Source organism: Aulostomus chinensis, chromosome 9, assembly GCF_037954235.1.
Source record: "Aulostomus chinensis isolate RoL2024-O1b breed Wild chromosome 9, RoL_Achi_v1.0, whole genome shotgun sequence".
In the NCBI taxonomy this organism is placed as follows: Eukaryota; Metazoa; Chordata; class Actinopteri; order Syngnathiformes; family Aulostomidae; genus Aulostomus; species Aulostomus chinensis.
Genome location: NC_141328.1, coordinates 27,998,485 through 28,025,730, shown reverse-complemented (window position 1 = coordinate 28,025,730; position 27,246 = coordinate 27,998,485). Strand labels below are relative to the sequence as shown.

General features: G+C 44.2%; 3 protein-coding genes across 9 annotated transcripts in view; 1 reads left to right on the top strand and 2 right to left on the bottom strand.

Annotated features, from left to right (window-relative positions):
- The window catches only part of hoxc13a (homeobox C13a), a 60,773-nt gene extending 51,090 nt beyond the window's left edge, over positions 1-9,683 (bottom strand). For 2 of the 3 annotated variants that reach the window (XR_015117940.1, XR_015117939.1), the window contains exons 1-2: positions 9,537-9,683; positions 8,929-8,979 (exon numbers count right to left, since the gene is read on the bottom strand). The gene's annotated coding sequence lies outside the window, so the exon portion shown is untranslated. Of the gene's footprint in view, positions 1-8,928; positions 8,980-9,536 lie in introns of those variants that run through there. The other variant, XM_086214828.1, reaches the window with a different exon arrangement.
- On the top strand, positions 5,182-21,264 carry calcoco1a (calcium binding and coiled-coil domain 1a). The gene is made up of 15 exons (XM_086214826.1): positions 5,182-5,366; positions 6,367-6,527; positions 6,602-6,704; positions 9,947-10,149; positions 10,289-10,501; positions 11,870-12,018; positions 12,103-12,172; positions 12,274-12,429; positions 12,995-13,249; positions 13,491-13,616; positions 13,852-13,947; positions 15,667-15,754; positions 15,923-16,170; positions 16,446-16,537; positions 18,843-21,264. The coding sequence occupies exons 2-15, from the start codon at positions 6,396-6,398 to the stop codon at positions 18,868-18,870; spliced, it is 1,959 nt and encodes a 652-aa protein (XP_086070952.1). The 5' UTR covers positions 5,182-5,366; positions 6,367-6,395; the 3' UTR covers positions 18,871-21,264.
- A 3,064-nt stretch (positions 21,265-24,328) lies between these two features.
- The window catches only part of rarga (retinoic acid receptor gamma a), a 42,024-nt gene continuing 39,106 nt past the window's right edge, over positions 24,329-27,246 (bottom strand). For 4 of the 5 annotated variants that reach the window (XM_086214819.1, XM_086214821.1, XM_086214820.1 and 1 more), the window contains 2 exons: positions 27,014-27,172; positions 24,329-26,926 (listed from right to left, as the gene is read on the bottom strand). In XM_086214819.1, coding sequence (XP_086070945.1) covers positions 26,562-26,926; positions 27,014-27,172 — 524 coding nt within the window. In that variant the 3' untranslated portion in view covers positions 24,329-26,561. The remainder of the gene's footprint in view (positions 26,927-27,013; positions 27,173-27,246) is intronic. The other variant, XM_086214822.1, reaches the window with a different exon arrangement.

Here is a 27,246-nt window from a genome sequence, read left to right as displayed (position 1 = left end):
TCCCTCACGGCCCATACCGAGTAAAGCTGTCATTAATTTTGCGGAATTACATCAAATCTGAGACATTCTTTATGTGGCCCACGGCCTGTAGACAGTTATACGACAGGGACTGCTGCGCTAAGCAGATGGGGCAGCTTGGCTGTGCATACTAAATACCTCCGTCCCCCATTTCTCCATTTCCTCCCTCCCAACACCCCAACCTCCTTCCAGGCACTCTGCTCCAACTCCTTCATTCTTTGTTTTCTACCCTTCTAATGCCTCTCTGTGAATATATAATCACATGGGCCTCAATAATTACATCAACCCCACAATAATGGGCATCATTTAACCAAGAACAACTCATATTGCTCTAAATAATACCCCGATTGGAAAACAATGCATGAGTTGTATTTCTATTTACAAAGTAAGACACTAATATAGCACAACAGGAAAAAGGCACTTGCACACTGACATAAATCTTAGATGTTTTCTCTTGGAAGTTGACAAATCTAATAGTTTACTCTGCTATACACAACAGAAGGTCATAATCCCATTTCAGGTTTCCTTGGCAACTGATTACTGCTGAAGGCAGGCTGCAATTTATGACTAGTGACACATACCTGCCATTCCCTTTGAATGAGACATGTGGTAAGCTATATTCAGACAGAACCCCTCAGGTAATGAGACTGCAATGGCACTCAGGGGCTAAACCATTCTCTTATACTGTTAGGAATTCAAAGCCAGGCTGCAAATAAACAAATGAGTAAATGATATATAAATAAATAAATAAATAAATAAATAAATAAATCGTCAGAAGTAGGGAATTAAATGTGCGTGGTATAGCCCTGCCACTGGTAAACAGTAATATTGAGCCTGAACAGTTGGTTTTTCTATGTAGCCCTTAAAAGTCTAGTTCCTGCCTCTTAAAGAAAGAGGAGCGTGTGTGTGTGTGTGTGTGTGTGTGTGTGTGTGTGTGTGTGTGTGTGTGTGTGTGTGTGTGTGTGTGTGTGTGTGTGTGTGTGTGTGTGTGTTGGGGGGGGGGGGGTTATGATAGACAGAAGAGTCATAACAGCAGGCAGCCAGGACAAGATCAAGCCATTTGCCATTTCATGGATAATCCACTTTCAGTCTAATCTCCATTAGGGTGAAGCCTAGCATTCCTACTGCACAGACATTTGACTGTTTCAAAGTCAAGGCCATCTGAGGACTGCCATTGCAACTATGAGTAATAAAAGTTAAAACCAGTAGAGATCCAGAAACAAAATGCAGAGGTAGATCCTCTCCTGCATGTGGCTTTCATAACTGGGATCAAAATAGAAACAAGATAGGAGCAATATTCCTATTTTGAGTCTCCTGGAAGCTTCAGATGCTATAAAATAAAAGCACAGAATTTTAAGACTTGAAAAAAACCTTGTTCTTATCATAACACAGATGTAAATAATAGCATGTTACAACTGAATGTTAGCCATTGCAGTCCAAACTATTTAATTAACACACTGCATAAAGAGAAGCACCACTTTGCTCGCATGGTCTCTGCACACTATTAATCCACTTAAACACAATTTATAGGGTCTCAACATCGACTGTCCGTCGACATAAAATTACTTGAAGCATCCTTATAGTGTCTTGAACAGACTAAATTAGCCAAACCGGACTTCTAATTGAGGAGGAGTAAAGTACTGTGTGACTGGCTTGACTCATCATTGAGCAGAGATAAATAAGCAGGCAATAAACAGTAGAACACCAATAACTATAATTATATATTACCAACATTATTTAAGCTGTGGTTGCTGAGGCAGGATTACATTAATAGGCTACAGTAATATCTTCTTAAATGATCTGGGTTTTGATTTTCTGCTTTTGTGGTCTCAGCTGCCTTAGCCTATAGCACTGCATGTGTATTTAAATCCATTTAAATATTCTGATTTTGTTCTGATTCAAATGGAAATTAAAGGGATTCTGTTGTAGTTCAAAGGGAGGGGAGTCTATTTCAGTGAAATAATCACAATAATACATTTTGATTCACTTAAATTCACTGATGCCCAAAAGAAGTGACATCCAGGCTCTGTCCCTGTTCCGTTTCATGTCCGTTAGTACTAATTAAATATGCTAGGATAGAGTACTTGAAGTATTTGTGGAGGGTGGGGTGCGAGGGGATTGGGCACCCCAGGAGGAGTTCCTATCTGGTAGGGCGCATCCAACTCCTCCACGGCTTCATTATGTCAGTCCTTCCCTTTCTCTGTGGTATCTTTATCATCTCACTAGCCACTTATTTAATGTGCTTATTTGTGGTGTTTCTAATATTTTCAGAACTTTCGCTCAGACATCATTAATTTATGCCAACATCATTTAACATCTTCGTTTCTGACCTTCAATTTTTTAGAATCACATTACCAAAAACCACTCTGGGGAGGAAAAAACAACAACAAACTACTCATGCTTGGATTCCTTTTTCTGAGGCTGGAGGTCCTGAATCAGCTGTAGAGCATGCTCCAGCTCAGTAGGTCCTGCATGGGGAAGCCTGACTACAAAGCGTTAGGGGTTTCAAAATGGTACACTGCCATCTGCTGTCCAGCTCTGCAACAGCAGCACGGAGAACAGCTCTGTTTTTTGTCAGGCGCTGCATAAACCGAGAGGAATCTCTCACAGCAAGTGCCAGACAGGGGCACGATCCAAAAAGTGGGATTACTGGATTATTTTATTTATAACTTTTCGGATTTAAATCCGAATTCCCTGTTTAATCTGGAACACAGTTGGATGATGAAGAGCTTGTTCTCCGAGATCAGTTCAAAGATCTCCAAAAATAGAAAAGAGGAATAAATTCTTGCTATTCAGCAAAAAATAAATAAAAAAATTTAAAAAAAAGATCTTGGTCTACATTTAAAATAAGGACAGACTACAAGTGCAGCAGCATGGAGTAGTGAAGATGCACTCACCCGCCTGATTGAGTCCAGCTACACAGGCCAACAGTCCTCCTTTACAAAAATAATGTTCCGTTTTAACGCAAAATGTCAAAGACAGAAAATCAACGGAAGTCTTATTTCTCAAAGTTATAGACTGCGGTGTGTGCGTGTATGAATGAGGGGCCAAATATTGGAAACAACTTTCAATATACAACGCAGCCACTACACCCCACCCCGCCCCGCCCCGCCGCCACTATGACCTCAATAACGCACAAGAACTGAAACGTAATGAGTTTATGACAGCTGATGGATTGTAGTGTTGCATCACATTACACCAGAGGACCTAATGAAGAGACAGAGGGTGTAGTCCTGCTGGTCAACAAGACCATCACATGCAAATATAAACCATGACAGGTGAGTACGACACATCTGGTGCTGCAAAATTAATGGACATCAATCACAATATGACCTGCTGCAAATATTCAAATCACACCAAAGCACAATATTTGTTGAAGACTAATTGTGCATGAAAATATACTAAATTAAATATTTACCATTTCAATCAAATATTCTGGCTCTGCAGAGACGACCCGCTGACTCTCTCATAATCTACAATCTTGATGATAGGCACCCTAATTTGATACAGATCCCCATGAACTACACACCGCTCCCGTTTTAACTGGGTTTTCAATGAACATGAGATTAAGTAAAGAATACCATTCCCTCAAATACTACAATATCAGTCTGAATAACGGATTATTTTTCCTTAATGGTGCAACTTAACACACACACACACACACATCCTTGTACTTATATCTTAGTGAGGACTTTCATTGACATAATACATTCCCTAGCTCCTCCCCCTAACCATCTCAACTGACTGCCTGACCCTAACCTTGACCCTAAAACTAAACTGAACCTGATTTTAACCTCGACCCTAAAACTAAGTCTTGACCTTCAAACGGCCTTTTGAAGATGTGAGGACGGGCAAAAATGTCCTCACTCTGTAGGTTAAATACGTTTTCCAGCACCTGATTACCAAATTTCTTATCGGATGTTCCATCTGTACCCCAACCGTGTTCTCCTGTACTGACCTCTCTAATTTGTGGAAAGCAGTAAAAGCAGGTAAGTATTTTCACTCAAGTACTGTGCACCAGTGAAAATGTCAAAATGTCTGTCCTGTAGTATTTGCATGAATATTTAACTTTCCTGAATTTCAAAGGAAATAAATATTCTACAGTTGCTCCACTAAATCTACCTGAACGATGAAAACATTGTGCAGGAAAACCTGATGATGGTGATTTTAAATGGGAAGCCTGACAACTCCAAGAGGTCACGATCAGAACAGCACGACTGCAACACCACAACCGTAACGTGACCTCTGCAGATCAGCAGCTCCATCACTGAAAGCTCTCCACAAACTTCATGTGGAATGTGTACTTCTACTTCAGAAACTCCCTTCACACTTATCTTACGGTAAAAAAAATATAATACATACAATAATGTGTGTCTGGCATAGCATGGAAAAACAACTCCACATCCCACATTAAAATCCTTCAGACCACCTCCTCTTTTGCCACATTAAAAACTCTTGACATGAACATGGAAATATTTCTCATTCCAGGTCACATGGCTGGACACAAGATGCCTCCTTCTTCTCTGTAAAGTTCAACCTCCCTGTGAGTGCTGGGAGTTTAAAAGTTCCACACCAGACTTGTGTAATGCCTAATTTGGGACCTGGATCAGCTTTGAGAATGCATGTGATGTCACATGATGATGAAATCTCTCCTCACAATCAGGAAGAATTTACTCTTTCAGCAATGAATGTGGCAACGGTCAACAAATGTCAAACTCTGCTCATCACGTCATTCGACACAGTGAAGCTCAAACACTCGACGGTGGGAATAAGAAAACTAAACCATGGGGGGGGGGGGCTCAGTATCAATACTTTTCTACTAAAGTAGAACTTTCCGTAGAGATTTTAACATGCCTACAATTTGATCCGAGGATTTCTACTTCGAAGCAAAGGTGTTGTGAACTTCCTCCACAACAGAAACTGAGAATAAATCAAAAATAATCTGTCGACCAAACCGGTGCATGCCGTTGTTTCCACCTCGCACCGCAACACCAACCGGTGCTGACTCCGATGAGAAGAACAACGCGGAACGATGACGAGCTTCGTGGTACGTTCTGTACGAACTGTACGGCTCCGCCACCAGCCTGGGGATTGTAGTTCCTATCGCCACCTTCAAGCGCTCACAGGCCTGCGTCACAAACAACAACTCCCACAGTTCCGCGCTGGGAGACGACCTGTCAGGCTTGTGTTTTGCTTGGGGTTTTTTGTTATTGTTTCGGGGTAGTGGAGCAACTGAGCCTGAGGAGGAACGCGCGGCTGTCTCGCCCGGGTCTTGGTTGAGTTCCGAGCAGTTCTGCCAGGCAGTGACGGCTCGTCCGGGCTGCTGACGCCAAGCGAGGGCGAAAAAGGTGAGCGGCGACGTGAGGGACGGTGGACAGAAATGTGCGCAGATGTTTATTGTTCGCGGCGATGCCTGCTCTGGGGCGATGACGTGAGGTCCGTCAGCTCGCTGGACCTCAAAGACGGACAGGTCCACGTCGAGATCCGCCTGCTGGGGTTGTGTTTGGGTTTTGTTCAGCGTGCATCGGTGCGTTGAGGCACTTCTCGACATGTGTGTTGCTGTAGGGCCTCGAGCCTCGTGCTGTGTAACACGACCCCTCACAATATGGTGCTACTGTAGTTCTGCTGCTGAGCTGCACTTCTCTCCTGCGTGGGTGAAGTGTTCCCGAGTCCTCAATGTTGCTTTCATTCTTTGACAATTGGGTGCGATGCGCTTCTTCAGAAATGTTCATTTATCCCGATCATAAATGGATTGAGATTAGTAAACCACATGGGATTAGGATGGCCAAACCGGACTCATCTATCAGTTTTCTGACACGTTTCTTGACCAAATGTCACTTCTCTCTGAGGGCCTGAGATGCTGCTGAAGGGCCCCAGAAGCTCTCCCTGTTCTTGGGTCAGTCCTCCTCACATTGTTCAGTAAATGCTCTGTGCGCCACGTGTCCCCCAATCAGCGCTTTGCTCCAGGCTGCTGCTCCTGAAGCTTTGTGGAAATTGAAAAATGTATTTGCAAGGAGCATTTCATCCCAGCTCAGTACACACTGGAGGCCCCAAACACCTGGTGCCGCATGCTTACACGTGATGGTGTACAATAGCAAATGATTTTAAAGCGGCCTGAAATAGCCCCCTGACAAACATGTTGCTCAAACGCTCCGCTGCCACTGAGCTGTAGTTTTGGTGTCCTCTCCTCTGATGAGGTTCCGGTCAGGATCTCTTCTTACACCCACCAAATATTCACAGGCTGCCCTCCAGCTGTCACCTTTTACCCTCGTCTCCTCAACTTACAGCACTGGTCTGTCTATACCTGAACAAAATGATATAATCAACTTGGAATTTTTTCCCCTATAGGTGCAAGTGTGCCTTTGTTTGGTGTTGCCATGGAAAACGCTTGGCGAGTCGAGTTTAGAAACGTGGGCTGCAGTTACTTCCCTCAGAGTAGAGTCGACTGCCACTACTCTCTGAGCTCACAGCACCGCTGGGCCAGCAATGACTGGATCGGCCTCTTCAAGGTGGGTTACACCAGGTGACTGACATGCCGGAGTACACCAGTCCTACTGTGGAATAACTGCGCTTTCCTTCTCAGGTGGGATGGTCCTCAGTGAAGGACTACCACACCTTCGTCTGGGCGCTGGCCCCTGCTGACTATCAAGAGGGCACTGATGTCAACTGCTGTGTGCAATTCCAGGGTACTCATGTCTGTGTTTTTAAATTTTATTTCCCATAGTTAACCATAATCTCTAGTAGTACATTGCTTAGATCTGCACATAAAACCTTCAGCAGGAGATTAATGTTCCTGTAAATTGAATTGCTGTGTTGAACACATAGCTCGTGGCTAGGGGTGGCCAAGATGCCCTTAGAACATCATGATCTCTCCAAATTTTTTTTTTTTTTGGGGGGGGGGGTGTCTGTCAAATCAGATGTGGCTGCTGGGAATTACAAAGATTACAATATTCCTTTGAATAAACAGACAAAAGAGAACATCTGACTGGTGAGCTCAGGAGAGCAGAGGGATGTGTGGCATCGACAGCAGCACATGAATCGCTCTATCACAGCTGTTACACCTGAAATAATACCAATGATCAAAGTTTAGTCAAACTAACTCAAACATCACCCCCTAAATGACTGACATTCAAAAGCAAGAATAATAATTTACATAAATTAACCATTTAATAGCTTTTTTTTTTTTAAAAAGGAGTCCTGGAAAAGTTGTGTTTCGAAACACTAAATGCAAATTAATGAATTCACAGTTTAGTCTTCAGCAATACACACTTCAAAAAATTCAAAAAGGATTCAACTCAAAAGTTGCAGAGGGAGGCCCTGCAATATTTGGGTGAGTGAGCAGTTTCACAACTGTCCTTTTAAAATGTCTGTCAGCTGAGGTGATGACAGTTACTGACACGAGATCAGCTGGTCTCTATCTGGTTGCTCTCACTGCGGTAGGTGCACACTGAACTGTGGCTATTATCACATTTATTTCTGAGCGCTCCTGAACACAAACATTCCTCTCTGCCTCAGTTTTTCAGTTATTTTCTCTAAAAAGGAGACAAGCTGCCCTGAACCATACGAAACACAAATCAATGGCTGACATTTTAGCAGAATCATTTGGGTGCTAACGCACAGGTACACGTGGTCTTCATCGTGAGGTGAAGCTCCTCCGACCACTTCTGTGGCGGTTACTATTATCAAACCACTCCCACATCCTCTTCAGATCCAAATCCTCCACAGAGCAGCTGGCAACTCACTGTCAGTCATACACGTTTTTGCAACTGTAGCACAACTTTTTATTGCAACAAATCATACACGTCAAGAACAACACAACGTGGCACAAAGCAGGCAGGAATGTGTTTGGTTGGAGGATCATTTTAGGCAGCATTATGTGTTTTTGCTGAGAAGCAGCAGCCCCCTCTTGATACCCGTGATAAACAAGAAGCTGGTGCAGTCTGGCCTGTCAGCATGAGCACTGGGAGAAAAGTCTAATGTAACATGATATGAAAGAAAACAACAGATTTTGACAGGAAAAACGGTATTAGAACATGTTTTAACATGAAATAAAAGAAAGACTAGCTTCTAGTTTTGTAAAATACAGTGAGCAACAGCTCGAAGTGGGAAGGGGCCTCGAGTTGGTCGCCTTCGCCTCCACATGTGCTTTTTCCCCTTTTCTTACTGCTTCTGTCATGACATATAGCCACAATTTAAGCTAGCTTCTAATTTAATAAGTTTTGTGTTTGGTTAGCTCAAATTACAGAGAGCAGGAAGAGATAGTTGGAGGAGGAATGAAAGAGGCTCCACCGTACCATCAAAATGATGTAGGATCATTTCCACAGATGTTTCCAAAAAAAAAAAAAAAAGCCCAAATATTCAGCGCCAAGGACAAATCTCTCATTTAAAGCCGGTCTGTTTTAACAGTCTCTGCCATGGTTTGAATTAATTTCTCAAAGCAGGAGGTTGACCAATGAGAATGACAAGGACAATGGATTAGAGCCTGGTCTATGCGCCGCTGCTGACTTGAGACCAGTCGGTCCTGTCTAGTGGCAGCTGATAAGCGTGATTCAGTGTGAAGGGCACATGTGCAGCAGGTGAGGCATTGACCTCTGCTGGAGTGATTTATCACGGACTGAAGCATACCGTCAGTGTCATTCTTCAGTGAAGAAGAGCAGAGGACAGAAAACTAAAGAAACTGCTGATGGCTCCTTATCACTAGAGATGCAGTTTTTGAAAGCCAGGACTGCCTCACTGCGACCTGAGCTGCCGCTGTGAGTTACAGCACAGCTCATAAACTTTGCTGTGTGACAGTCTTCCAGTCGGATTTCCATCTTTCCCCTTTTACAGTACATGTGTTGTTAGGGAGGATTTTCAAGTAAATCATCTGACAATGACCTGTGAGATAAGGATGAGTGCAGGGGCGCTTACTGTAAGGGCTGGGTGAAGTCGGGGGCCGCAGCTGGCTGGTCTCAGGTCAGGCTGGGAAAGAAACGCAAAATTAGGACATGAGGATGATGTCAGGGCAAATGTGACAACGAAAACAAAAGCGTTTTCTAACAAATGCAGTCAACCGAACTCGTAGTCAGTTGCACAAGCAAAGCACCCAGTGAGGAAAAGTTAATAACAGCCGAATGTGGAGGCATTTGTGGGCTCCTGGATGCGGTAACAAGGTTACCGTTGATTAGTGTAACGTCTCACTTGCTCAGGTACTGTTGCCGGTTGCTAGCCAAACAAGTCCCAGATCTACTTTCTCCTGTGACCGGTTAACCGGGTTATTCTCCTCGAAATGCCCGATAAGAGGGTGAATAAGCAGTAGATAAAAAAAAAAATGCATTTATTCAACTGAGTTTAAAAAAAAATTCCCGTTGATTAGTGTAACGTGTCACCTGTTCAGGTACTGTTGCCGGTTGCTAGCCAAACAATTCCCGGATCTACTGTCTCCTGTGAACGGTTAACCGGGTTTTCTAACCCCCGGTAAGTGAGTGAGTAGACGGTAGCGAACAAATACATTTCTTCAACTGAGTTAATAAACTTACTTGAAAGCCATTTCCAAGTCAGAGAAACTCTCCTGGGCGTGTTAGCTGTTCACGACGCCGGAACGTCCCACCAAACAGATGATTTGGTTCAGCCCGCGCTTCTATCTGGCCTCCGGAAGATGACGAAAACTGACTTCCGGCCGGGCTGAAGGGATGCAAACTGCTGCCATGGAATTAAAGTGCGTTTTAATTTTCCTAGTTCGACGTCAATTTCAAATTGGCAGGTAACACTCACCTTTGTTGAGTGCTGCCCCTGACGGCCGGAAGCGGTACTGCACCAGCGGGACTGCTCATAAACGATTTTGGTGGATTATAAATGTTGATTTCTTTTTAACTTGTCATTGAAATGAATATTTCACTCGATTCTTTTAAATCTAACATGCCTCTTTTCTTTATCAACTACTTTTTAGCTTCATACCTTCCCAAGCCAGGCTCCCAAGAGTATGAATTTGTGTATATCGATGCAAAAGGGGAAGTGTGCTCCTGCAGCTCCGTATTCACATTCTGCGCCCCAAGGCCACTTGAAGACCTGGTGACCCTTGAGGAGGAGTCCCACGGAGAGGAAGGAGGCACAGACATGCTGCTGGTGGTACCCAGAGCAGAGCTGCTGCAGGTGAGAATGACAAACAGGGCAGAGTGAGTCAGTCAAACAAATCGGCCACATATCAGAAGTGTTGTTTACGTCTGGTACAAACAAAAGACCACAATCACGATACCCCATCTGCTTCCTGTTTCCTGCCGTCTGTTGCCAGAGTCGACTGCAGGAATGCCTGCGAGAGCGAGCTGAACTTCTGCAGATCCAGGAGGCGGCCAACCGGCAGAGGGACAAAGAAGAGGAGGACTTCAAGAGGACACGGAGGGCCTGGGACAGACAATGCAAGGAGCTCAAGGCGGATATCAGCAGACTGCAGGAAGAGCTGAATCAAAGTCATGGGAAGATAGAGGAGATGGAGAGGAAGCAGAAGGTGTTTTCTATTGCTAGTCAAATAAGTGGGGAAGCCCATTTGACGGGTACCAATTTGCCTGCTGACCACTTTCACGCCACCACTTTCAGTCTGTGCCCAAATTGTGTCAGTATGACTGGAAACAGCAGGTTGCCAGGCAGGGTTTTACTAATAATGCAACCACGGTGTGAGATTAAACCTGGACACAGACAGACAGACACACAACTTGGCAAAACTGAACAGCAGATGTAACAGACTGAACTTGATCACCGGGCTAAAATACAACAGCGCTAACAACACAAGAGGCAGGTGAGCGAACAGGAGGAGCGGCAAGGAGCTGATTGGATGAGAAATAATAATAAACCAACTGGGCTGATGAGAGCAGATGCAGGGCAGGTTTGGGATGAGAGGAGGTGGGGTTACAGGTAGACTTGATCCCAAACCAGCACCTATCCACTCACCCCTCCACTCCACAGTGCGACCTTCAAGTGAAACCCTTGAGTAAAGAGTCCGCATCGCCGCAGGACTACGCTCGTCCTAACAGCGCGTGGGTACCTGAAGAAAGGAGGAAACGACATTTAAACTTAGAGTTTCATCTTTGTACTTTGTCAAGTTCTTCCCTTCAAGTAGTGCTCCTCTGTTCGCACGTGCAAACTTTCCAGTCTCAAACTAAATCTCAGAGCGTGAGGCAAAACAAAAGGGAGGAGGCTATCACTCTGTCCCTTTCATGTCTCTTGCAGTAAACCCACTTACTTTAATGTAGGCACACATTTCTTACATAAATGAAAATGTCGAATTCACCTGATATTTCAGGTCATGTGTTCACAGGGACGGAAGGGGAAACAAAAAAAACAGCTCATAAAACTGCGATTGGAAAATAACAACCTGTTCCCCAAATAGAGAAATGCTGCCAAACAGGCATGGGAGGAAGACCTAGCCTACCTCTGGCAAGCGCAGCTTTTCTTCCTCACCATGGTGACGGCTGTTTCCTTGTTCTGGTAGACCTGGCAAGAGTGTCCCATAGCATTCATTTACCCCCCCACCCACCCCCCTCCCCCCTTTAGAAGTGCTGTCCACAGTTGCGAGTGTAACATGATGACCCGCTGGTGAAGCGGTAGTGGGCAGGAACTGGTTTGTGCCAAAGTCAGCTGGAACACAGAACAGGAACGCAAATAAAACACCCAAGACATTAGAAACACCCCAAATCTAAACAGAGTATAATAAAGTTGGAAACTGTGAATATGTTGTCCGACAAGTACACGTCTGCCATTTTTAATTAGAATAACAGCAGTCCAGCGAATTGTTGAAAAATGTTTATCTTGGTCTCTTAATCCATTTCATAATAACTTCAGAAAATGTCTCCTAAACTAAGCACCTCTGGTCTGTTAGGAGGAGAGAGCCTTGACAGAATCACTCACCCAAGAGAAAAGTGCTTTACTGGAAGTGAGAGAAGCAAACAAAGAGCGAATCCGAGAGCTGGAGGAAGACATCAAAGCCCTGACACAGAGAACCGTAGAGAGAGAGACGGAGCTGGAAAGGTTTGCTGTTTTATTGCTTCCCTCTTTGTTCCTTCCCTTGTTTTAGTTTTGTGAGAGTCTCAGTGGTTTAATACGTCTGCGCAGGATGAAGGAAAGAGCTAAGAGGGCAGGAGCTCAGAGGAAGGAAGAGGAGGGTGACAGAAAGACACTGCAGGTACTAACAACATCTGTGTATCTGTAGGAAACCAGTGTCTCTGCTTTTGTCCTGTCGCTACATCTCTGATTCCCGTGTGTCATTAATGTCTGCACTCTCAGACCAAGCTGGAACAGACAGAAGGGGACCTCCGAAATTTGTCCAAAGAGTTCCAGGGCCTGAGGACCTCGCTGGCCCAGAGAGACACCAGCGTCCTGCAGCTCCAGAACACCATCACAACCCTGACTCAGAAACTCACCACAGCCCACAGGAAAGAGGTCAGACTTCTCAAAGGGGACTTACAGGATTGGATCGGCAGTTAACCAGGCAGCTTTGCAGGCTAGCACCTCCAAATGTGGGATAACCACGGGTACACGTATGATGAAGGTTCAATCAGAACTTGAACGTGTGCACTTTCTACATAAACTTATTTGGGGGGAAAAGGTGGTCCGTTTCAGTGAAGATGAGATGCTCTTTACTCATCAAGGCCAAGTTGATATTTCACACTACAAGTCCATTAAGTCCAGTCCAGCTTCAACCCTATAGTTGGAAGTCCTGACTGAGGACTGAACGCCATCATGTCTGGAGACAGTATAGATGATGAAACTGACATGAACATGAACTTCATGAACTGTGTCTGAATCACTGCTTGTTCCAACTTAGATTAGCTGTGATTGAATAACAATAAACGGATCAAAATAACGCACGACTAACAACATCAGGATGTCAATTTGTAGGAATTCATGCTTCGTGGGATCCTTCCACAGCAAGCACACAACTTTGAAAATGCTGTCAGACACAGATTTGTAACCATCACACACTTTCCTTTGGCTCGATGATCAGGCGGAAAACGAGGCAACACTGAAGGAGATGAGGAGCCTGCGGGAGCGTCTGAACGGGAGCGAGCGTGCTGCAGAGGGCCTGAAGAGTGATCTTAGTGCCATGGTAGCGCAGAGGGATCATGGGCAGGCTGAGCTGCATCAGGCCCGTCTTCAGGCTGCACAGCTAACCCTGCAGCTTGCCGATTCCAGTCTGGCCCTGAGAGAGAGCAGAGCCCAGTGGGCTCAGGAGAGGCAGAGTCTGCAGCGCACCTCTGAGGTACGCCGTGGTTATTGAGCGTGGCGTTGAAGGTGGAGACATGGATGTTTCGCAGGAGGAGTTTTCAGTTTGTTTCCCATGTGGCCTGCGACTCATGATCTCGTTAGATGTCATGTTTCAAAATAGCATCAGAATCAGATGGAGACAAAATATTCACATACTTCTCCTGAGTGCCGTAATGAATTTGAATTGTTTACTCTGTGTGTGTGCGTGTGCGTGTGCGTGCGTCTCACCATGGCAGAAGGACCACGAGCAGTTAGAGAAGCTCAATGCTGAGATGCAGAGGATGGAGGAGAAGCTTCAGGAGGAGAGGATGGAGAGAGTGAAGCTGGAGGTCGAGCTCGGGAGGGAAAAGGATTGCAACCGGGTGAGAAAAACACTAAGAATGTAACTGCTGACTGAAGAAGATCATCAGTTGGCACCAGTGATTCATTTTCCCAGGTTTTTAGCTACAATAAAAATCATAACTCACAAATACGTGAAAGTATAAATGTAAAATTCAACACATTTCCTGAAAGTGACCAGAATTTCCCCTCCTTAGATTTACAGAATAAAGCTAACTGGTATCTGGTAGTTGGTTCTGACCCGTCCCGTTGGTGCAGGTTCAGCTGAGTGAGACCCGCCGGGAGCTCCAGGAGTTGAAGGCCAGTCTGAGGGTGGCCCAAAAAGAGAAGGAGCAGCTCCTCTCAGAGAAACAGGTAAGAACCAGGCCGGCCTCAGGGGACAGCTGCCCTCTTCTCCCTTCTCGTCTCGCCATCCATCTCAACATGCTTGCAAATCCTCCACATGATGAGAACTTTTCATTTTGCTGCAATAACTACATTAACACCTTACACAAGACCAGTGCTTTGACACCTCCACTTTAGTGTCCTGACGTTACATTATGAATGCTGCAAGTACGGATGTGCACATTACCAGTTTAGCTGTGTGTAGCAAGTACAAGATTTCGAGCTGGTTTTGTTAAATGTGTGGTCAGATCAAGTGTTTTTGTGTGTGTTTGCTCGAGTGACTGGCCACTGATGTGACTTGAGACAAAGAAAGATTGTGTTGTACCGATTTTCATGTTAGCATTTACAGTACATAGCGACTGAAAATGTGTCAAATGAATGAATAATTCCTTGCATCCGTTAAGGTACTTTTTAAAAGCCTTTACATCAGATCATTTGTATATTTACAAGAAATGCAATATATTTTGTTAATTTTTGCTTTAAAAAAAACTTCTTCAAAAGACCTTTTAATTTCGTCAATTTATGCCTTCATTTCTACTGTTTTGATATGCAGGTAACAGCTATAAAAAGTTAATTTGTGCTTTTTTTCCCCCTCTTTAATTGTTCGGCAAATGTAAAAAAAAAAAAAAAAAGGAAAACAGATGTCAGAGAGCTTCAACTTAGAATCCTATAAAACTAATAATCCTTCATTTATCATCAATGAGGAGAACTTGTTAAATAATCATGTGACTGTGGTGAAGTCATATCACCCCCAGAGTTTTATACATTTACATTTCTCACCTTTATGCCGCAAGCTTTAATCTTACTGATGTTTTAAAGGGTCGGTGTCAAGATAAGAACATGAATTGTTGCAGGGGGGAGAATTTTGCGTGTTTTGTGTCTCATCTGTGTCATTTCTAACCCACTGATAACGTCAAGGAGCTAATGAACTGCTTATATGGATTAACAAATAAATATCGGTTGTTTTATCCTACTTGAGAATACTACGACTATTAAACTGCTACTTTATTCAACTACAGTCATTATCAGCTATAAATGCGGTACACTTTATATCACTCTCGCGTTTAAGTGCACTAATGAATCAGTTTGGTTGTTTCAAGGGCTATTTTATAAGTAATTAATAATATATTCATTTTGTGATGTGATGGAACATACATACAAGTATATGGGTATTGTGAATGTCCCATGTGTTGGGCATCTTTTGTCTGTTGTAGTCTTCTTAGTTGTTACTGTGCTATATAAATACTTTATAGTGCTATATAAATCAGAGGATTTCAGGGCACTCGCTGCTGTCGCTGTTAAAATGCCTGCACAGTTTTTGTTGCCTAACCACCATCACATTTGCCCACTACTGCCAGAATAAATGGTCAGCGCTTTAAAGTCCAGTTTAATGTTAACATCCGCCGAGTGGCAGAATAGCAGGAAATGTGACACATCATAAATCAAGCAAATGTCTGAATGTTGATTGTAAAGTAAAGCAGTCGTCGTGATGTAAAATACGACGAGTCATATATGATCCAAATGTTATGTTTGTGTGTATTGTTTTATGTGGCTCTGGCTTGAAGGAGTCATGAGGGTTATGAGGGTGACAGCAGCTGAAGCCTTGATTATTAAAGCCCCCCTCTGGCCTGCCCCGCCCCTGCTGCCCCGCCCCTCCGTGTGCTGTGATGGCTGTATTTTCCACTACAGGAGTTGATGGAGTACATCTGTCAGCTGGAGCAGAAGATGGGAACGGTGGCCAGTGCCAAGTGGAGCACTGCCCCGAGTGCTTCCACAGGTGAGTGGAACCACACATTAATTTACTGTGTGCCCTGCAGATGTGAACAATAAAAGTGTTAACTCTCATGGAACAGCACCACTAAATATTGTCCACAATGGCCTGTGACTCGGGCCGCCCCAGCAGTAGTCTGACGAGGAGTGACCACGCAACCTTTTCTCTGGGTAGGGTGTCCTGACAACGCACTGTCTGACTCCGAGGATGAGGATCCAGAGGCCTTGCAGCCCCTCCGTCCACCAAGACCTCTGGGACACTACAGCCTGTGTGAGCAAGGCTCGCCCAGCTCCCTGCTCCTCTCCACCCCTCCTCCCTCCCCAAGGGAGATCGAAAGGAGCGCTGTCGTCATCAACCAGCCGGCCCCTCTCTCCTCGCCACACCAGGCTGGAGCTGAAACTCTGGCACACAGCTCTGATTCGGTGAGACGTGCTATCTGTAGTGTTCACATGGTGTAATTGTATGTGATAGTGAAAATGAGGGATGTCCTCACGCCAGCGATGCTCACCAGTTAAACACAAGCAGTGGATCATTTGATACAGACATTATCCCCTGGAAGCAATTAGGCCCCCACTATGTAAGTTATTAGACTGTAATAGCTGCAGGTCAGATATGCATTAAGTGTGTGTGTGTGTGTGTGTGTGTGTGTGTGTGTGTGTGTGTGTGTGTGTGTGTGTGTGTGTGTGTGTGGTTGTAGGAGGAGGAATCTGACCCACTTCAGTGTGGCAGGCACAGCTCTGGAGAGGAAATGGCACTTTTGCTGCCTGATCATTCAGACACTGTTCTCAGGTGCAACACACTCCAGTATACACAGAATACACACACACACACACACACACACAAGCAATACATGGTTGTAGTTACAGTTGTAACACTATGAGGGAGGGAAATGTAGCAGTTCTTTCAACTACAGTGGAGTAAAAATATCCAACAAGTGCTTCCCAAAATTTCTGGCGAGGGATCGTTTATGAAAATGGCGTCTCTAGTTTCAGGCGCTTGTCATTCTCAGCGATATTAGCAGTTTCATAACGGGGAGGTTTTGCCTCTGAGCCTCTCTGATAGTTTTATTCTAATAAGTTTTCAAGGCTGAAGGGAATACAATTATCCAACATTCCTCAAAAAGATTAGATGAAAGATAATAAATGTATGTAGAAAGTTTTCACAAAACTTTCTTTTTTTGACAGGATAAATCAACTCAGGACACCTCAGATTTACCTCACGACACCTTTGCTGGTCCCCAGCCCTCCGTTTAAAAAACACAGGACTAAAACTACTTGTACATGTACAAAGAAGTTATAACTCACACTTTAATATCCCCTCTGTACCAAGTACAGCAGGGATTTGAATACATCTCATTTGTGAAACTGTATTTTTATGTAGTTGTAGTACTTTACTCGCCACCTGGCACACTGTTGTGTTGTTGTATTTACACATCTACACACTCCATGCAGCAAATAGTTGGAATGTTTTAGTTGCCTGCCGCTGTTTTACCCTCGAACAGTCAGAAATCATGTGAATGGATTTGTGCGCAGCGTGCAGCTGCTTTTCCTGCTGTTCAAAGGCTGAGTTATTAAGACAGCGAGATGCGCCAAGAACACATGTAGCCGACAAGCACAGCAGCACCATCGCGGAATCTGAACGACCGCTATTGTACACATCACATCTGCTGGCGCGCTCCCAGGTCCACGTAGCCTCAGTCTAAATCTAAACACACATCCTGTATCTATTAGATACCTGCAGCACATTGGGTATGATTAGCGTGTCATTAGCAGAGAGGGAGTACAGCTACACACCAGGTGCTGCAGCACACACACATTCACACATTGATGGTTAAATCTCTGACAGAGTCGGCGTGTTGTGAGCTCTCCAGATGATTTATTCCTGATGTGTTGTTGTTTCTTTCATGATTTACTCTGAAGACTGGAGAGGCTGCTTCCCAAAGGCAGTTACAAACTTGAAAGAACAGCAGGAACGTTTAAGTGGCGAAAAAAACTTGAAGATTTCTTTGCCTCTGAATTATTTTTAGACAACCGAGGATGAAACAAGCTGTTTCCTCACTAGAAAAGTGTTTGTTGTTCCAGCTGAATGTTCAAACATTAATCACACACCCATAACACACGGTTAATTAAGACACCGCTGATGAGCCTTTATGATTATGCATCAATTACCTAATTTGAATGGATTGGACTAGCGCCGTGTGTTTCAGACCCACACACTCCAATCACTCAAAATGTAGTGTATTGACTCATCAAGGTCAGCGTGCAGTGGCCTCAATAAAGGGCAGGACATTGCTGACCACGGGATGATGAGGACAAACACAACAAATCAAGCACAGTTGAAGATTTTACGTGCTAAAATTGAGATTTGCATTATTGACTCGGTATTAAAATGACAATTTCTATCTAACAAACAAGCCAACAAATTTCTGCCTGTCACGGTGGCTGCTTTAAACTTCAGCAATGCATCATATTTTATGAGCTCCTGATTTGATTTGTGTGTGCAACCTTACTCTGCAAAGCAATTAGTGAACGGAGCCACCAGAGAAATGCAGCGGAGTAAAAAGTCTCATATTTCTCCCCCAAGTATAGAAAAGTAACGGAATAAAGAATCTCCGAACGGTGGAATAAATTAGAAATTTATTTGAAATTGCACCTCAGCAGAAGACCCAAATAAATCTACTTCACACATCTGGTCCCATCCATAATGGCTCCACACTTACACAATGAGTTCAAAGCTTGCTAATGCTCACAGACAAATGCAGGCGGTTATTTATGGCGACAGGGGTGAGTATGGCTGGAAGATGGAAGTTTTGAATATGTGGTCGTAAAAGAAGTTGAGTCAGGGGGAGACTGTGTGAGACAGAGCTGAGGGGTGGGAGGGGCCAGATGGGAGGACAAGGGGACAGATAAGTTGACAGCAGGCTGTAGCAATGATTTACCCGAGGGGTGTACCACAGTCACGGGCCAATTTTCAGCATCATTAAAGCCCTCGCTCTCCCTCTCAGCCTCTCCCTCAGTCTAACCTTTTTCAGCCAGAATATGCGTTTCTTTGGGTTTTTCACACACGCACACTCTGCTTTTGTGTCTTCCTCCAGTGATCTGGCCGACACTTCGCTATGGTAACCGGTGGACATCCAGGAGAGAGGAGAACTTCCTCAGAGTTGTTGTGTTTCCTCATTACTTCCACTAACAAGCACACATACAGCCCTCTGACTACAGACAAAACGTTGATATGAAATTGACATCGTATCTGCTGTGGACCTTGTTTTTCCCCTCTAGACCGTTGAATTATTACTCCTGCAGTCTTGTTGTTAGAAATGACATAATGCTTGTAGTGGCAGGTCAACACCATGTTTATGACTGACATAAGACTATTGCGCAGTTTGGAACCGCAGGCTTTTCGACATGGGCTCTGGTGTTGGAGAGTTTGCAGGCTGTAGCAGAATGATTCCTGTTGAATCATTGCTATGTCGAGAGCTTTACGACGGATGTTATGTCGTTTTTATGACATTTGTGATTAGGAGTCATGACAGGCACTGTAATTATGTTTTGTGCAGGCCCTTCTCCTCGGAAAATCATGGCAAAACTGCCTTCCAGCATTAAATTCTCCATAGCAGCTTCGAGTGCAATTCATGGCAGCATAAAGTAATGATACAGCATCATGGAGGAATTATTTCACAGTAATGTAGGTCTATGACATTATATTTCTCCTCCATTTACTCAGAACTAAGATTTGATATGCACTTTCTGGTACGCATTAGCAGTTGATTGTCGTCATGCAGTAAAGGAGATTTAGCTTCTGTTCAGACCCGCTATTAACGCGCGTCCTGAGTGATCCGATCACGAGTGGACATCGCCACGCTCGTGAGCTCACGCCTGGCATCTGCATCTCAAAAGACTGCTTGTGATGTTTAACCATTATTTATAATATTATATAAAAAATAACATTATTTCCAACTGCGTAGACCAAATACGTTGTTTTAACCAGCGATAGTGCATCTGTAGCCTGCTTCAACATGTGTCTGTTACTCAAATCATGGTGGAGTCTTTGTGGTTGATTGTGTGGACCATCATCTCCAGTCATTCATTAACTGATTGATGAGAGAGAGAGAGAGAGAGAGACAGACAGACAGACAGACAGACAGACAGACGGACAGAGAGAGAGATATCAGCGAGACTGACTTCTCACCGGTGTCTGACACCAGACCAGATCCAATCACTCAGGACACGTGTTAAACCAGGTCTGCTCCTGGTCTTAGAGATGAAGTGACATCACGTTAAGCTTACCCAACAGTTTATGTTTGAATCCTGTTAAGACGGATGACGCTTGCCACTTCATAACCTTCTTCTAACTTTAACGCTCATGAGCTTTTCACTGTAGATCGGCTGCAGTTTTTGCAGTTTCCCGGATTTTACATTTTATAATTATTGAAACTGAATTTAGTAGCTGGTTATACGGATACTTAGTCTTGGGCTTTACTAAAACTTTTTGTAGTACAGTAATCTTAATTCACAAAGTTCTAAATTTGTGCCTAAAATATTAAAAAAAAAAGAAGTCATGTTTGAAAATCCTGACACTGTGATGAGGTGTCAATATTTTCCCCTCCCCGTTGGTGATATACTGCCTAATAAAAACGGCTGCCTATATTTTAATCAATATAGTATGCATTTTTCATGTCTTTCTATTTATAATTAACTTGAGTTATGCTGCAATGAAAAAAAACTATATTCAGGTTAGTTTTCACACAACTGTTTGTGCAATGTGTGACAATTTTCCATGCTTGGCTAAGAAGATTTACTACACACCTTGAAGCTTGATTTTATCTGCTGTATTTGCACCCTATTTTTACTAGAGAAGAGTTTTTAGATGAAAAGTTGATACATTTAAGAATATGTCCGTTTTGTCCTTTAACCGATTTTCTTCATCACCATTGTGCGTTGTGTTTACGCCTATTTTATCGACTCTTTTCCTGCTTTTAAAGACGTGACTAAGATTTTGTATCGGGGGGGGGGGGGGTTGCAGGATATTTGTTTTAACGAAAGGGAATAATACCAGCATATCGAGCTTCAGTGGGAAAGTTTTACGCAAAATAAATGGATATAAGTTCTTCAACAGTTTGAGCAGGAAGTCCTGAAGAGTTCCAGCGGGTTTCTAGTAGTAAGTGTCTAACTAACCTCTCATTCATCGTGTGTCGCTGGACTCTCCAGACATTCAGTGTTTTCAGGAGCCTGGTATTCCCTCCTAGAACATAGCACACTACACAAAGTCTCCATAGTCCTTGTTTGTGGTTGTGATCCGACCTGGAGACGTATGGTTTTGTGGTTCCGATGAGAGATCCGGTCCGGGGGCTCCTCATCAGGGCACACTCTCACTTTGCAATAAAGCTCCAGTGGTTATGGTTTGTTTTTGAATTTTTGTGTGTGAAGGTTATCCCACATGTACACTGTGTATTTTCTTATCAGCCATGTAACAGGATTTGGGTGGGGTTCTGTATAATAAAATGGTTTATGTATCCATTATTGGGTGTAATGTGTCTTATTCTGGCCAAAGATCATAGCAATATTTTGATCCGCACATGACATTTCACTGGCAATTAACTATGCCATTTCTTTTCACACCGCTATATAGCCTATTCCCTTTTGGCTCATTGTCTCTCCTCGATACATTTCTCATTCTCGCCTCTCTCTCCGCTCACCTTTGGCTCTCGACCAGTTCCCCCTCAGGGCTGACCTCCTCGCCGGCTTCATCCTTGCGCCTCGCCACTCCTCACACTGTCTCCTGCTCCCCCCTTTTTTTTTAAGCTTTCCTGCTCCTCTACCACACTCCCTCCATCTTAAGTCTGGGGTGACGATAGCTAATTATAAAATCAATGATGCTGGGCTGCCTAGTTTACAGCCCCCTCTAAAACCTTAACTGGGAAATCACTGTGGGATTGATGACTCCCTCACTCTTTATCTCTTTTAATTAGAAATGTAAAAGATATGAAGACCCAGAGGCCACACACATCTCCTAGTTTTTATGACCCCGACTCCTGCCTTCCCCAGTTCCCCTGCCCAAATCACCCCTTCCTCTACCTGGCCTTGTTTATTTCCTCTGTCTCTCCCTTCATTTACCTCCCTGCTGGCGCACCTTCCATTCTTGTCACAGATACCTTTGCCCGTTTCCTCATTGCTTTCTCGATTACCTTTCTTTAAGATGGCCTGCCTGCCTCTCTGCTGGAAGATGTTAAATTTATGGTCTTTGTACTTGAAAACGTTCCTCACCTTCCCCTCACCTCTCCGCTCCTCCCTCCACTGATTCCTGACCCTCCGTGGATTCACTGCATATGTACCAGATGATGAGCATGTCCTTTTTGTCTGCTCTGGCTCAAGCTGAAGACACACAGTAAATGATGTGGTGCTTCACACTGTGACCCTGCTGCATCCCGTACATGACTTATAAGCCTTCCTGTCTCGTATATCGCTGCAGGTCCACATCCAGAGACCCTCCAGTTTTTTGTTTTATCACTTCAAGCGGACTCTTCTTGCCCAACTAACGCCAGGAGCACTTTGGTTGACTGAGCTTTATCCAGCCGATCACTCTCTCAGGAACACTGCTGACGTTTGCTGGCGTTCAGACACGCAGCAGCGTCTCTCTCAGAGTTCACATATTCTAATTTATTTCTCTGGTATGCAGCATTCATGACCTACTTTAGTGGATTCTTCGCTAAAGTTGTGAATTATTTATATCCTGCACTGCACAAGTGATTTCTAACCCTCGTTCATTTATTGTGCCGTTCAACCCTTTCCATTGCCTTTCTTTTCCCCTTTCCAGTAAAAAAAAAAAAAAAACTCCTAAAGTAATTATTTAATCGAGCATCGCTGATATGGAAGGGTGAGTATATAGAAATTTGGCCTGGCTCCTTTAAAAGAAAAAAAAACACTCCCATCCGTTCCCATGGCAACCCATGCCAGAGCCTCAGTATATGAGTCTATTTGATTGTTCCTTGTAAAATAGTGTATAATGTATGGACCCTATTTTAATTCCAGACCGACGTTATTGATCTGTCTTTAATGATGGTTAATTAAAGTAATCATATAATTGATAGAATCTCATCTCTGTTTATCGCCCTCCTCTGATTCTCTGTCTCTCCATTAATAAAAATCAAGGTGAGGCATTAGAGTCCCACTGCTATACTGGAAGAAAAAGGGATGTTTACTATCAAGTCTCTCTTCTCTTATGGAGAATTTACGACAATACGAGATAACGTGATCTGATCAGCCGAGGCGGGTGTTATAAAGTTGCGTCCATTTTATAAATCTTCATTATTGGCGTGACATTTTTAAAGCCAGTCAGGTAGCTGGGTTTCTTTTTTTATTATTATTATTATTATTATTATTAATTTGCTTGTCTGGGATGTACAAACATTTTCAGGTTCTTGAGATAACCTGATAAATGTGTTGACTTTTAAAAGCCCCTAATGTCTCACAGGTATAGACCCTTTTCACAGCAGCCATTTTGACATGTCATAACTGGATAAACACGGCTGTAAGTGATAAAAAATAATAATAATAATAAAAAAAAAAAAACCAACGAAATGCCATACAGAATTTAGTGTGCCACAGAGCCATTCCAGCCAGGAGAGTGGAAGCCCAGGAGGGGAAAGACCAGCTGGACAGAGAATAACGTCTACAGGACGGACGGGGACCAGGAAGACAGTGCTGTCCTTCAGCTGTTCCTTCAGCCTAAAATGGCCACAGATGTCGATGAGGCAATGACGGATTCAACCTGCTGTCACTTCTAGACAAGTTCTTCAGCTACAGGCCCTTCCCACGGCAGCCATGTTGGCGTGTCACAGCAGGATAAGCACTATTATTGTGGCCCTGTTCTAGTTCGGTGTGTCACAGCATGCTAATACCAGGACCAACCTAAATGGAACGGAGCCATAATTAATGTTGTTAAGAACACCTGTGTTTCTCCTGCAGTAACTATCCAAAATGGCTGCTGTGCAAAGGGCCCATGGTGCAGATGTGCACAGCCGATTTGTTGACTTGGAGGGAAGGCATCGGCGCCTCTGATAACTGTTAAGATGGCTGCATTCCATTTAGGTGAGCCTGAGCCAGCGCTTTGGCATTGTAGATGCTTCCTCAGTAACAAGGCTTAGAGGAACACTGAATGGAACGGAGCCACGTTGACGTTAGTCGTTACGCCATCTGATTTTCATTGTTGTGTCCAAGTTACACGCTCTCCCTTCACCTGTGAGACCAAACGTGAGTGTTGAGCTGAAATCTTATTCGCCTCCCACCTGCATTCCTCCAACTGCGGAGTAAACAGACCTTTATCTGATGTCCTTGTTCAGCAGCAGTCCGTGATTTATTAGTCCGGGCAACCTCAGCTGCACATGACCTTAGAGCCCACCCTCTCTCCCCCGTGCAGGCTGAACGCTGCTGCATGCAGCACCCCAGCAAGTTACGGTGTAAGAGCTCCCTCTACTGACGCATCCCGGGAATTCTGGCTTTATTGGTTCAAATATTTATTGGAATTGTGTCGTGACATTTTTCAAAATGAAAGTGCTGAAAGAAAAGTTAAAGAAACATCCTGTAATCTCACAAAAGTAGTTTATTGTGCCTCTTACTGTTTATATGGCTTTTCTTTGTATGACAAGAGTTGACATAAACAGAGGGTAGACAACACCTTGGCCATGTTGAGAAACAAACAAAAACAACAACATAATCTCAACGTTCTGCCTGCAATACCATCATTTACATCATGACAGCCCAGCAGAGAGAGAAGGGATGAGCTCATCACACATTATGAGTGATAGCACCATACCGAGCACATTCATCCTATGACTGAAAAACATGTGAAAGCATTCACACAAACACACACACGCACGCACGCACACACACAAACACACACACAATGAGGAGACCTGCCCACATTCAGGAGATGGGAGCTCTCGTCGCTACAGACAGAATGTTCATATTGCTTCAAAGAGAGACAGACAAAAAACCTCTGTACTGTTTATCAGCTGCGCTTTCCCAGCTGAGCGCCTCGTGAGACATTTTGGCAAAATAGAAATGATACATGAGAACAAATAATCCTACACAGATCATTTAAAGAGAAGTGAGGATATACACAAGAAGACAAGATGATATAATGGCTTTTGGGATGAGAAGGCAGTTTGCTGCATGGATGCCAGTGCCGGCAAAGGCGGGGCAGCTACGATGACGATGACGACGGTGGCGGTGATGGTGATGATGATGATGACGATGATGATGATGATGATGATGACAACGGTTTGTCCCCCTCTGGGAGAGTCACACTGGCATCCACGCTGTTGTTCAGACTTATGACCTTCTATGTACACGCAGAGGGGAAGAGCTGATCACAACGGAGTCAAAAATACACACATAAATATTGCCTGTTTCTAGCAAGCCTGCGAGCCGCTAGTGTTTGGTCCTTACTGAAAAGCCCTGAGTCTGATTCCAAAATGTCTTCCATAAGGATTCCTGTTCTCCACATGCATGTGTCTTTGATTGCTGCTACTGTGTGTGCATGTGGGTTCTGACATCATCGGGGGAGTGCTCTAAGCTTGATTGTATTCAATGTGTTGGACATGCTAATGGAGATGTGCGCTACTCTCAGCGGCGCAGCTGCGCCTGACTTGAATAGAGAATCACAAAAGTGCTACATGTACGGTGAATCTCTGCCCGCACACTCGACGCCGGGGCGGCGCATCTGCTACAGCTGAGAGTAGAGCAAAAGGAGTGTGGGTGTGTGTGTGTGTGTGTGTGTGTGTGTGTGAGAGAGAGTATGTACTATAAATGTGTGAGATGGTTGGGGGGGGGGGTGTTAGTGCATGTGTGAGTGAGCGCTCTGCTGTGAGGATCATGGCTGGAGTCCCTGCCAGTAGTCAAACTCATGCCCAAAGACGACTTTTCCTAACTTTGGCACAAAGTTCCACTTTGACAGCATATGCTGGCTGCAACAAGAGCAAAACAGAATAATGCCAATTCCCTGAAAACAGAAACTGATTAAGTCACTGCAACATAACAATAGTCCTCTGGATTGATTATCACTGACATCCACAGTGAGCCAAAGTGCCCATAAAAGCCCCAGCTAAGCATACATAGCTGTTACGGAAGACCCAGCCAGTTGTGCTTTCCCTCTGAATATCCTCTCAGGAAAGCTCTTCAAAGAAAAAAACTCATCTAAAGGATTCATATATAAAACCAGAATAACAAATAAAGACAAAAATATAATGGTATATAGATATGTATGGACTTATTCATAAATTGAAAAAAAAGAAAAACAATCTTCAAAAGCAATAACCACAAAAACAAAGATTAGCATACGTGATTTGGTTTTGCCTTGTACACTTGTTTTCTTTTGAGAAATGCGCTTGTTGTGATCCATCGGAGTCAACTGATGACGTTTGGCCGTTCCTCTATTTAGATATAAACAACAATAGTGGAAAATAAGAGACATTTAGCTTTCTCAAAGAGGTTAGGTTCTTTTTGTCAACTTCCCACTGAGCTACGCCAGAAGTTCAGATCATCATCTCTCTTTTACTTTGTGTGTGTAGTTCGTTGTCATGGACCATGTGGCCAGAGAGTTTGAACACATAAGGCTCCGCTGGTCTCCACTGTGGAGGACTCTGATGTGCATTAGAGAGAGAGAGAGAGAGAGAGGCAGAGGATGAGAAGGCCAGCATTTTCTTGAGGTGGGAGACGGAGTGAGGTTGTGTTGAATGTCTGCATGTGTGTGTGAGTGTGTGTGTAGCACGTGTACCTGTGTATGTGCATGAATCAGTGTATGTATGAAACTCTGTTCACTGCGCCCTCCCAACAAGCCCCTTCCTCGAGCCGTCTATGGCATCCAGAACCCCCCAGGGCTCCCCGTCACTGTCCGAGCCCCTGTCTCTCTCCTCGTCGCCCACGTCATCATCATCGTCCTCGTCTTCCTCCTCCGGCGATGGCTCGCTGCCGTTCTCCGTGGCCCAGCTGTCGTCCTCATCTTCAGCCTCCTGCTTCAGGACGAGGGCTGGCGGGGGAGGTGGCTGCGGCGGGGGAGGCGGCGGGCTGTCGTTACACTCCGTTTGGTCGTCGAAGGCCTCTGGATTTTCAAGCATCTCCCTGATCAAAGGAGGCATCGGCCCTGGGATTTCCATCTTAAGAGTGATGGCTCTCTCCGCGCCTGGACACAGGAAGTACGACCATTAGACACCGTGTTGATTAGATCCTTTATTAAAACTGGAGTTTGAGTGAATCTCTTCCTACTGACCCTTAGTGCTGATGCCCCTGAGGTCGGTGATCTTCATGAGCATGCGAGGGAACATGTGGGGTTTGTTGGGGCGGCGGCGACGCGCGTAAATCTTTAAAGCCTCAAGTAGAGGCTCTTGAAGTTTATCCACTTTCTGAGGTTCCTCTAGATCCATTCGATCTGACAACATGGAAAACACATCGCATTCACTGTTCATTACCTGAATCTATGTCAAGAAATTTAAAAAAAATTGA